Source organism: Pan paniscus, chromosome 2 (genome assembly GCF_029289425.2).
Source record: "Pan paniscus chromosome 2, NHGRI_mPanPan1-v2.0_pri, whole genome shotgun sequence".
Classification (NCBI taxonomy): Eukaryota; Metazoa; Chordata; class Mammalia; order Primates; family Hominidae; genus Pan; species Pan paniscus.
The window spans coordinates 150189509-150202455 of NC_085926.1; the positions used below are offsets into that span (position 1 = coordinate 150189509).

Here is a 12947-nt window from a genome sequence, read left to right on the forward strand (position 1 = left end):
TCTACAGGTTGGTACTAAGAAGTGCCTTTCCTGACGTCTCTGCTGCTTGGAACCGCTTCTAGAGCAGTCTCTGCTTTTGCCTTGCTTGCTGCCAGCTAGACTGTGACGACAGCACATCCACCCTCCACCTCTAGCCCAGACACCCCCATTTCTACTTATAATCAAGAGAAAAGCTCTAAGTATCTGGCATTGCCCTAGGCTGCTTTAGTGTTAAAAGAAAAGTTTGCTGAAAAAGTAAGATATCTTCTGCCAGGAAATCAAGGAGGAAAAAAAAATCATTTTCTCGATTTTGCTCTAAACTGCTGCATCTGTCTATGCCAAACTAATCAATACCGATTGCACCACCAAACTCCATTGCAAATTCAGCTGTGAGGAGATTCCCTTTCAGACAACTTTGCTGAAAGCAGCTTGGAAATTCGGTGTCGAAGGGTCTGCCACGTTTTCATGCTTGCATTTTGGGCTCCAAATTGGCACTGGGAAGGGGTTACTGAGAGCACAAGGCTGATACCAGGCCCTACTTTTAAACGTTCATCTACTTACAATCCTAGTATTTCTCTAAAAACCAAAACCTCTTTGAATTAACAGTTTCATGCTATGAATTTCTAGTGGGAGATCTTTTCCTTGATATTGACGACACAATTTTCCATGTACTTTTAAAGCAGGGAGTGGGGAAAAGTATTTTGAGGGGACATTTTCATCATCAGTTCAGCTTTTTTTTTTTGGTTGTTGCTCTTTTTTGGGGGGGTTGGGTTTGTTGGTTTCACTGAAACATTTAACTACCTGTAAAATCTAAACATGGCTGTTAGTGTCACACCAATTCGGGACACAAAATGGCTAACACTGGAAGTATGTAGAGAGTTCCAGAGGGGGACTTGCTCACGGCCAGACACGGAATGTAAATTTGCACATCCTTCGAAAAGCTGCCAAGTTGAAAATGGACGAGTAATCGCCTGCTTTGATTCATTGAAAGTGAGTAACTATTATATTCTTTTAAGGATATTCAATGATTGAATGAGGGGTATATGGACATACAGTTCTCTGCATATGGGATTATGGATTGCTTTGTTCATAGTTTAGTTATACAGTGTGTTGATGATGTTGGGCTGGGGAACTTTACGAGAAGCAGTAGAATCAAGTCTGGCCAAACTTTGTTATGAATAACTTTATCAGTCCTTTCACTGCATGTTTTTTTTTGCTAGGGCAGAAAGTGTTGACATATTTTTCACTTAGTAATGGCAAAGTGAGTGTCTGTCCCTGGAAATGGTAAATGTAGCTACCTGTGAGTGTTTAGCATATGCATATATTATATATAAGGCCATGGCAATAGCTGAATGAGGATGATTTTTATTTGTTGGTAAAGGCATTGTACAGTTGCAAAAGAGAAGCAGATTTAAAATCAGCTAAACTTGGATAGACTTTTTACTCTTTTAATATTTTGACATTTTAGATTTTCTTTTTATTTTGTGGGCATTTTATTTTCAGGCCAGAGCCACGCATTTTATGGAAAATGTAACTAGAAGTAAGGTGCTGAACTGCTGCTACAGCACCTTACCTGAGGCACAAACTTTGTTGCATGTGAGTTTTATAAATAAGTAGAAACTCATAAGTACTATTGTTTATTGGATTTTTCCAGCTTCAAAAATTCTAATGTGAATTAGCAGTTTATTTTCTGTTAGATCATGTTTTTTTTTTTATTTGTAATAGTCTTAGCTAGAAATGTTAAAAGTTAGCTTTTGTGGGCACCATAATACTAAAATATTTACTTTAGTGTTTCTTGACATTCAAAAATGTCATTGGATTTGTAATTCAGGTATCATATTTGAAAATGAGTCTTTTAAAAGATAACATAAATATCTTTATTTTGACACACAAGGTCAAGACTAGAAATGTGTTCCTGGGTACTTTCAGCCTACTTGGTTTAATCAAATTGCTTTTGAATATGAATGTCCTAATTTAATTCTTTGGACCTTTGAGGGAAGGACACTATCACTTCTACATATGTAGAGAAGTAAAAGTCTCATAGATCCATCTTGTCTTTAAAAATATATGGTGCTATAATAATCTTTTCTTTAATAACATCAGGGTGAGTTATGAGTTAATTGTTTCAGTTCATTGTTTCCTGGTCCAGTTTAGGCTGTTCATTTTGCTAAAGTTTTTGCCAAAGATTTCAAGAATATGATCTTTAGAGTTGAACAGAAAGGAGGTATTAACAACAAAAATATTTTAAAATGTTAGATTCTTCTTAATGTCATAGTCCTAAAGATCAATAAGCAAAAGTTATAAACTCCCATTGAGACTTTCTTCACCCTTTCCTTTGAGAGGCATCAGTGAAGGGCACAGTGGTTGTACCTCCGTGAATGTGTATTCCTAAATTCATGCTGGCTGAATTCAGGTGTAATTAGAGACTGAGACCCATAAAATGAGGGGCAAAGAGCTAATTACTCTTGTCGGTAACCAGCTGTGGCCATAAGTAACCCTGTTTTGACCCAATTAATAGTAAATCCAATTTTGAATCCTACAGACAGTTGATGGTGCACTCGTAGCTGCAAAATGAAGGACATTAAATTTGGCTGTGACATTGAGTGGTTACACAGAAGACCTGCTTCTACAACATTTGGAAACATTGTGAAACATTACTATTCAGTTGCTATTTTTCCATCTCAAAATATTTTTTTTTAGTTGCTGCTCACTTATGGCCACAGAACAGTCCCTTTTTGAATAAAACAGCAAGGTTGCTTAATGACATGCTATGTGGTTAACAAGATTCAACTGCCACATCAAGGACTTTAAATAATTTCAAGATTTTAAATGTATTTATGAAATGAACTCATTACAGCAGCTAATCAATGCAAACTTTGTCCTTTTTCTTTGTCTTTCTAAGAGAAACTAAATTTAATTTAAATTTAAATTACAGTGTCTAAAACTTGGTAAAATATTTTAAATTTGAATAAGAGGAAAAAAATAAACATGAATTTATTTATGATGGAGCTGCATACCCAGGACAGTAGCTTCTTAAATGTTAGTAAAATAATTATGTTAAGCATTAAAACAATTTTGAATATGTAATTAAGCATTTATGTTAAAAAACATGTTTCTTACGTGTGTGTGTATATATTTATAACTGACACATGTGATTCTTTGTACAGTATTTAGAATCCTTCCTTTCAGATAGCAGTCCTCTTGTATTCAGTCTTGTGGCTAAAATAGATCAAAAACATATTTTAAAACTGTTAAAGTAACTGTATGACTCATGCTTGAAGTTCTGAAATTTGGGAGCGTTATGAGGTTTCCATGCCAGTAACCGCTAGATCATTTGCATTCTCTCACAGAGTAAACGGAAAAAAATTTAGAAAACTTGTAATAATCCTGACTTCTTTAATAAAATGTGTCCTGTGTATTGCTTAAATCCATAGTCCAGCCTTTTCTGAGTTCTTGAGCCATGAGATGGAGGTGGCCTGTGTAATCTACTATTTTTAGAAAGTTAGGAAAGCAAACCAAATACTCTCTGAGAGGACCCTATGAAATGGCTGTACCCTTCAGCTGTGCTGCTTCAGACTTTGGCCAGGCTCCCAGGTGACTTACGTTAATAGCAGACTTCTAGTTAGAAGAGAAGAATTTATTTCATTAAAAAAAAAAACATAAGTCAAACAGTTCAAGAAAGTATTCATTTATGTAAAAGAAGTCAATTGGTATGTTACTAAAGATAATAGGAAGAAAATTAGCTGACTATTTTAGTTGCATACTGATGATTTTAAGGTTTAAATAATTAGATTTAAATATACCGTATGAAAATGTAGAAGTCTGTATCGTAATAAATCTATTGCTAAGTAAAATGGGAATACATGACAACGAGGAATGTAGGTATTTATTAAGAATGTCAGAATTAGAACGAGAACAGTAAAAGAGCAAAAGCTGTAATAATGTGTGCTAGTATATAAACAATACTCTAAATACTTAGTTTCTCTAATTTTCCTTTTACAATTGCAGTTTTAATTTATAATAGTCTAAGAGTGTATTCATGCTGAGACTTAAATTGCTTACGTGCTATAGATTTAGGTGTATTAGCTATTTCAGAAATCCACAACATTTGCAAAGGTGCATTATTTTATGCCAAAGAGTATTATGTTCCCCTATGGCTTGTGAAAGAGATAGGAAAAAAGAAAAGAAAAATATTAACACTGCAAGCCACGATTAGAAAATTATATTTCAAAAATGATGTTTCAAATCAATGACAAATTGCCTATTCAGTCATGAGCTCTCAACTAAAATTTGGGGAGTCAATGTAAAGAAAGCCTACAGAATGTATTTTAATATTTGCCAAGTTATTTATACCCTCAAAAAAAAAGCTTTTACGATATGATCAACAGAAACAGACTTATTGTTTACTGAATTTTATTTCAAATACCCATTCATTTTTCAGGTACTAGGGATGGGAGGAAGAGAATATAACCTTTATATTTACTATCTATTTTCCAAAAATCTAGCAAAATTCTTTTACCTTTGAAAACTTTAGTCACTTGTTCCTTTGTCAAATTGAGCCATTTTATTTAAGGTAATTAAAATTTCTTTTTGCTATATACAGTGATATCTATCTATAAATAGCACCCCTGATCAGATTTATCATAGACACATTTGAGATCAGATTCCACTGCAAAGTGGCATACAATCAAGGGCACTGAGAACAGTTTTAAAGAGCCTCTGCAGGCTTAGCAGAATATATGAAGTATGGAAATTAGGTATTAGAAGGCACACAAATATATGTACATACAGGTAAATGAACAACTAAAGCACTCAAAATCAGTAAGGCAAATCAAGTATCCAGATGGTCACATATGGATTGGATGGCATAACTAGACATGATAAAGTAGTCCCAAAGGTGGTTATAGTTAAATTTTAGAAGATCCTCTGTTGCTAGCATGGTTTATCCTCAATCCAGAAATTGCCTGTGTTGCTGCTGTTCTAAGCCCCAAGCATAGACTTTTCATCATATTTTAAAAACCAGTTTCACTGATAATCCTGATAAAATATCTGCAAGTTTTAGACTAAATATGCAATTTTCAATTAAAATTTTGATCTATTAGGGTCCTAACTGGAATCACTGTTACCAGGAAGTTTTTTTGTGGTTTGATTTTTAACCACTGGTATCTCCCATGTATTAAAACTTTGACAGATTATTATATATACTGTGCTGGCACATATATTCAATGTGTCTTTCAGTGACAGATTGACATATCACTTCCTTGTTTTCTCCTAGTAACTTAGGAGATGAACTAACTATAAGGCATAACCTGCACAGCAGTATGTTTCATATAAAAGGTCCCTAAGCAGAAACTTCACAACTTTGTAAAGAATATCCTGTGAATATGCTGCAGTGTCATCAACTCTGACATAAACCTTTCTTTAATGAAATTCTCAATAGCTGAAGTTGCTTTGGTGAAACTAGTAATTGTATTCATTTGCCTGTTTATATTGTTAGAACTTTTTTAGAAAATTTTTTTTAATGAGTAAAGGTTTTTTTAGACTATTAGATAAATTGTAAACCATGTTTCGAATCAAGCTACCTGCTGCAGTAATTCTAGAACTATTTATTTTGCTTCATATTATAAGATTTTGGTACACTGCGTCTACTTTTTTTCTCATGAAATCTTGCTTCACTGTGTGAGTGTGACAAACTAAAAACAATTTAGACCTCAAGCAATGTGGCACTTACAGTTGAATTCAGTTTCATTGTAATTCAGATGTCTGAAGCTAATCAAAATTCCACGGAGTACCCTTGAAACAATTTCATGTATAAGGCTGTTTCTCACTTAAAAGAGACAATGCAGTGTGGGGTGAATTGTCTTTTGAAGAACTGTATGACACATGCCCAGTTCAGGTGAAAGGTGAGAAATGGAATGTTTCTCAGACCTAGCACAGACACCTAGGGACCTAGTTTGGGAAGCTTATCTTGTCATTTTCCTTGCCAAGGATAAGTAGAGGATTTCAGCTATCAACATTGCTAATCCGTTACCTTTCATGCTGAGCAATGTCTCTGCCTTCCCACAGACTTAGACAAAGCTTCTTATTTTCTTACAAAGAGATCCTATTGAGGAAATTTGAATTTGTTTTTTTTTTTTTTTAACTTAGCAGTACTACATCCTGTGCTTTTAGATAGGTGAGCAATTTTCCATGTTAACAGCTAGGCCAAAAATCATGACTGCCAGTAGAAGTGGGTAACTAGATAGATAGATAGATGGCCTTTGATTTAGCACTGATGATAGTTATTAGCATGTAGCAACTCAAGTAAAAGCAACTGGAAAGGCTTGATAGAAATTCTGAGTTGTTTGAAGTATAATAGATTATTAGGATAGTAATTTCTTCGTGAATTTTACTGTAAACAAGCTTGATTCTAGTGAGGACTTATGCTAATTGCTCACTTATAATATACTAACAGCAACTACAGAGTTTTTATTTAATACTGTTTCTTATACAAATATCATCAAATGCACATCTACCTACAGCATCATCCCTACATTTTTGGCACATGTTTGAAATATTTTCACTTTGAGATAAAGTTTGATTTTTTTGCTAGCGATAAAACTTTCTATGCTATGAGCTTGTGTTTTGAAAATTACTGATAATTACTAAACAGTATAACCCCTGATATCTTCTAATTTGGTTGACAGGCTGTTTGTCCTCTGGATTCCTGAGGGCCTTGGCCATCTCTGACCATTACATTTCTTCTTTTGTTATCTCTGAGTTCTTTCCAGCTTTCTAATTGTCCATCTTGAGAACTGTTGGTTCCGATCTTAAATATGTCTTTCCATAGTCACACACAAGTGATTTAGACATTTTGTCTGTGAAGAATTAGATTCAGCTTTGCATAACAGAGACACCTCCCCTACCCTCCCCAGCATTTGGCATAAACAAATTAGGGGTTTATATTTCAGTCAGTCGTCTAGGTCTGTTTGGCGAATCTATAGTCATTGGAACTCAGGTTCCTTCTCTCTTAGTTCCTAAGGAGCACATGGCTTCCAACTTTAGGATTATTTCAAAATTGCAATGTGGCCACTGCAGTGCCAGCCATCATATCCTTAGTCTAGCAGGACGCAGAAAAGGCAAGACACCATAACTCAGCCCAGCCAGGCTCCTTTTAAGCAAAGGTTCTCTGAGCTTCAGCCAGTAGTTTTTCAGTCTCTTATTGACTGATTTTGGTAGCAGGGATTGCTAGGAAGTATTTTTTTGTATGTTTGTTTGTTTGGTTTTTATTTATTATTATTTTAAAAAACTGTTGCCTTGATTGAAATCAGGAGTCTGGTAGGTAAGACAGAAGGGGAGAATGGAAATGGATGTTCAGGAGGGCCATTTCTGGAATAAAAGAGTGATTATTTTTCCTCTCATAAAACTTTCAGAATTAAGTAAATCTCTCTGGAAAGCATCTGGGTAAGGGAGGTGGTTGAGGAGATACCACTTTTGAAGAGAAACTGAAGTCTTCTCATCTTGACAAACTTGTCATCACTTCTGTCTTGGTTATTTAGTAAATAAAACCTGGCATATCACAAATGGATTTATTTTTCCTTAGAGAGAAAACTAAAACAGCTTCATTTTTTATCTTCTTATAACTGTACTTATTTATTTATTTATTTGAGACAGAGTCTTACTCTGTTGTCCAGGCTTGAGTGCAGTGGTGTGATCTCGGCTCATTGTAACCTTTGCCTCCCACGTTCAAGCAATTCTCCTGCCTCAGCCTCCCGAGTAGCTGGTCCTACAGGCGTGTATCACCATGCCCAGCTAATTTTTGCATTTTTAGTAGAGACAGGGTTTCACCGTGTTGGCCAGGCTGGCTTGAACTCTTGACCTCAGGTGATCAGCCCGCCTTGGCCTTCCAAATTGCTGGGATTACAGGCGTGAGTCACCGCGCCCAGCCTACTATTCATATTTATATAAACAGTAACATTTTTATAACTGGAATATAGCAGAAATGCCATGTCATTAAAAACAGGTCCCAAGTGATTTTATATGACAAAAGAATCTGTACTTTGATTTGTATTTCTGCTGCTTCCACAAATACACTTTCTTATTTTTTCTGTATGGAGTAAAATAACAAGGTGAGTTAATATTTATTGAAACTTAATGTATGTCAATCAGTGTTTTCAGTGCTTTTCATTTTTTCATAGTATTTTGTCCCTATAAAATCTCATCGAGATAGTTACTGGTGTTACTTCCATTTCACAGATGGGCACACTGAAATACAGAGAAGTTAGGTAATACATGCAAGGTCAGTCAGCCAGTAAAATGTGGACTTGAAGCCTCGTAATCTGATTTCACAGCCTGTACTCTTAATTGTTTTGTTATGTTTGCTGGAAAACATTGCTTCTTAATTTCCATATGCATATTCTAAGGATTCGACAAAGAAAACATAACTAACAGCAGTACTTAAGAATAAAAATGAATATCCAAGACAAATTTATAGTACAGGGCCTAAAACAGTAAGTACTCAGAAGTAATCACTGTATTTTAAGTCAACAAATGAGTCAAGGAGTGAACCCAAAATAACAGAAAGAATGCTGCCACCAACTTTCAAAGATGTTGTATCTGTTGTAAAATATATGGCCATATAGGAAAAATTTTAAATGAATCATCTCAGATAACTAGTCACTGTATAAACTATATAGCTGCCTCCCCAGTGCATAAAAAGCCATATTCAAAAGGTTTAATTGTTTAGAAAATGTTTTTCCACAGAAGCAAGGTGATTAAGTCATCGGGTCAACCCTGAGAAGCCAAAGTAGCCCAGAGGATGCTTGAGTTATAGTTCAGTACAAACAGTACCTTGGAAACCCTGGTTATTAATTAAACCCAAGAGGCTCCATAGAAGTGTTATCTTATCATAAATCTTGAGAACTACTAGAGTCACAGACCCCAGCTGCTTTTGTCAAACTATTTCTGTGGCAAAGATGTATTTTAAATTTCAGTTTAGGGTTCCAGAAATTCAACTTGCCTAGTGCAGGGGAGGTGGCCTTTCCCAAAGTCCTGGAACTCATGCTGTGAGCCAGTGTAGTTTTCCCCAGCTTTAACTTTGGGCTGCTTCTGTTTCCTGAAGCTAGTCTTTAATAGGGCATTTGCTTAGAATCAGCAGGGTCTAAAGACAGGGTATGCAGTGAGGAGCTGGAGTCCAAAGCTTCCCACCTGTGTAACCTTTAGGGTGGGAAGGTGTCGTCAATATGTCTTCCAAGTGACCCCCATGTTTCTAAGGACTCAGCCTGCCTGTTTTTTGAATGTAGTGCTTATTGATCCTGGGCCCTGTCTACTGCAGAGCTTAATGAACAGCTTCTCCCCATTCTTCCTCCTCTCTGAAATTTTCAGCTGTGTGGTTGTTGCTGTTGTTTTCTAAATACTAGTAGCCATGGGGAAACAGGTAGATCATAAAAGTATCAAACTCAATTTTTGTTTTGGTTTTTTTTTGGCATTTTATCATAGGATATGGTCAAGAGACCAGTTGTAAAAACTCAGATGTGAGGAAGAAAACCATTAGGAGGTGATAAGGATTCAACAATTTGAGTAATATAACTTATGTACTTCCTATGTCAAACTTTAGGGAGGCAGATGTTAACAATACAGTCCTCAAGGAGCTGGTTACTAACAGGGAGACTAGTATATTAGGTGGTGGTGGCAATGGTTAGGAGGGGGAAGTTTCTCGACAGCAATTGCAGGGTCAGTGAAAGAGATACTTGAGGAAGAGAGAAAGAAATAGCTCTGGTGGTTTATCTTTCCTTTTTCCCCTTCCCTCTCTCTCACACTATTAATTATGACACCACAAGTGGGAATAAAAGAACTAGAGGGAATCCCCAATAAGAGACTTCACATAGCCACAGGCCACCAGACTGTGGCAGCTGTCCCTGAATCATCATGGGTCAGTTGGTAACGACCTATATTTTAACCCTAGATCACAATTTTAGGCCCAGCAAAATTCTTCTGAAGCTGTCTAGATTTATTAAGCAATATTTATATTTTAGTTTATGTTAATATGAGGTTGAGATCCAAGACCCTGTTTTCTCCAGACCTCATATGAGTCCAGTATCTTAAGTTATAATTTATCTCTCTGCATAAAAATCAGACCTAGTGCGTAGGCTTCTGGATCTCAGAATCACTTAAGTCCAGGCTGTTCTCAAATAAGGCAAGAAGCATCTGCTGTTAATAGCTGACAGTAAATTACACAAAGTAAAACATGGAAAATTAAAGTCAGAAAAGCTAGGAAGCTTTTCTATCATTTTCAATTTTCTGCAAAAATACAGACATAATCAGTGTTTAGGATCTGCTTGTGATGGATAAATTACATCTGTAGTTCCTTCTTTTCCGTATTACTGCATTCAGACGATAATTTGCTTTCAGATATCTTTGCTCATCTAATTGTTCATAGACTGGAAATAAGTAGTAACATCTCCCAATCCTAGGAAGCATTTATAACTAGTCTTTGCCTTTTTGGGTGTTGATAGACTAGTGGTGATTATAAGCTTTCGAGCTTCTGAAAAGCACAACGAAGATTAAAATAATCATAGGATAATAAAATACTTTAAAACCCTTCTAGTCTTTAATTTTAAAATGTTCCAGTAGAACACAAATTTGCTCAGGTAACACACAAGTAAGCATTAAATGCCTTCCTGTGTATCTGAGAAGTTTGTTATGAAATATTTTGGAAACCGCTGCATAGTCAGTGTAGGAGGAGCAGATGAATTTTAGCCGTGGTTATGTGTGCTGTAAAAGACTATACGTGCTTGTATTAGTCAGAATGAGTACACCACTAATTTTTCTATGGTAAGAGATTTATACTAAGCTCATCATCAGTTTCTATAATTCAGTGAGATAAAACTTAGTCAGATTGATTTTTAGGTAGCACATGTAGAAACAGCTAATTTTATTCCCCTGATTTGATCCTCATCTATTGATTATATAAACTAAAGAAGCTAAGAACAATTAACCCTTACGAGGTTACACAGTCAGGAGATGCTGAACTGAGATTCAGTGCAGGAAGTCTGTCTTCAGAGCCTATGCTTTTAGTCTTTATGCTAAGTTTAACTTGTTTAAATAGCAAGATTAGGAAGCACTATACAGTGACCTCGTATAGACAAAAATATAGTATATTGATTATTAGAGAAACTATATTAGACTGTTGTACATACATGGGCAAGTATTTGTTGAATCATTTCAGTTGCCTAAATTTAAGCAACTGTGCTGTTTAAAACATGCTCATTCACATTTTTTCTTAATCTAGAAAGTCACTTCTGAATAATTGCTTGTTTAGGTTTTCTCATTTGATGTGGGAAATTTATATTAAAATTTTAACTAATATTCTAACAATACAGAGTCTGAACCTAAAGTCAAGAAGAATTTTAAGTCATGCCGCAGACAGAGGATGAACAGTATAGCAAATCAGAATAATAGACTGTTTGCGGGGGTTGGGGGGAACCCATGAGAATTTCAGGATTCCAAGATAAAGCTTGGAATTGAGGTAAAGGCATCAGATAAGGAAGTGTTTCATTTCATAACTTTTTTTTTGCTTGAAATATAATATATTTTAAATCACAAAAGTAGTATAACTGTTATTTTTCTAATGCATAGAACCATGAGACTTTTTTTTTTTTTTTTTTTTTTGAGACAGAGTCCCACTCTGTCGCTCAGGCTGGAGTGTGGTGGTGCCATCTCAGTTTACTGCAACCTCTGCCTCCTGGGTTCAAGCGATTCTCCTGCCTCAGCCTCCTGAGTAGCTGGGATTACAGGCATGCACCACCATGCCCAGCTAATTTTTGTATTTTTACTAGAGGTGGGGTTTCACCATGTTGGTCAGGCTGGTATCAAACTCCTGACCTCGTGATCCGCCTGCCTTGGTCTCCCAAAGTGCTGGGATTACAGGCGTGAGCCACTGCGCCCAGCTCAAGACATTATTTTATAAGAGGCTGAGATTTTATTCATCTTACTAGGCATTTATTTATATTGTTTCCAATATATGCCTAGTAAGACAGAAATATGCTTAAAAACCTTTGTAAGTCTTTACAAGTTGTACTATATTAAGTTAAAATCCAGATGAAACCATTCACCACCTCTTTGACAATGATTCATATATCTTATTGTATGTCATGCTTGTTTGTGATTTTGAGTATTACATTTCAGAAATTTTCTAGGACTAAAATTTCAGTAGTTTATTTTAATTTTTTGTTTATTTGTAATAATTACTATATCAATAATGCTGAAATATTTAGATCTAGTAGGTAGAATTTTTTTCATGTGAATACATTAATTTTAATGATGTATTTAAAAATAGCTCACACTATTCTTTTTAAGACTTTTGTTGTATGTAATTGGACAAAAATTTGACCATGTAAATATAAGAATCGTTGATTCTATTTTGTTCATGATATGGCATAAAGAGCATGTTTGCTCTCAAAAAACATGGGTTTGAGAAGTTGAAATTTCTGGGCATACTGGGTATTTAGTAGCTATCAGATTGTAATCCTGAACTCTTAAGAGATGTATCTCAAATATTAGAATTGATCATGTTTTTTAAAATACTCCATTGGAAATATAATTATTTTTATGGAACAGTTCATTTGGATCAATGGTAGCTTGAACAGAAACTTTCGATACCAATAGCTAGTGTTATAAGTGTCCTTTCCTGAAACTCTTGCCACGCATTGTGTTTTGGCGATTTTCATGGTTGTACGAATTTAGTCAGACAGCCAATTAGAAATATATTTTTAGAAAATTAAAAATGAATTTATGTGGATTCAATGAGATCGGTTGGGTAAATCCCTTAATTCAGTGTCATGCTCATGTAAATACTCCATAAATGGTAGCCATTAGTATTGATTGTTCTTATCTGAATGCCAGAGTTTAGTCTAAGTTATCTTTCTTCTTATGGGAGGAACTTTGTCTTAGGTCAGAATAAAGATTGTTATATAGATTCAAACTTGGTA

General features: G+C 35.3%; 1 protein-coding gene across 28 annotated transcripts in view; it reads left to right on the forward strand.

Moving 5' to 3' along the window:
- The window catches only part of MBNL1 (muscleblind like splicing regulator 1), a 199804-nt gene that overhangs the window by 31182 nt on the left and 155675 nt on the right, over positions 1 to 12947 (forward strand). For 24 of the 28 annotated variants that reach the window (XR_010111673.1, XR_010111675.1, XM_008951855.5 and 21 more), the window contains exon 2: positions 8 to 969. The exons of the other annotated variants lie outside the window; for them this stretch is intronic. Coding sequence is in view for 22 of the 24 variants with exons in the window: in XM_008951855.5 (XP_008950103.1) it covers positions 796 to 969 (174 nt within the window). In the remaining 2 variants the exon portion in view is untranslated. The remainder of the gene's footprint in view (positions 1 to 7; positions 970 to 12947) is intronic. 28 annotated transcript variants of the gene reach the window in all.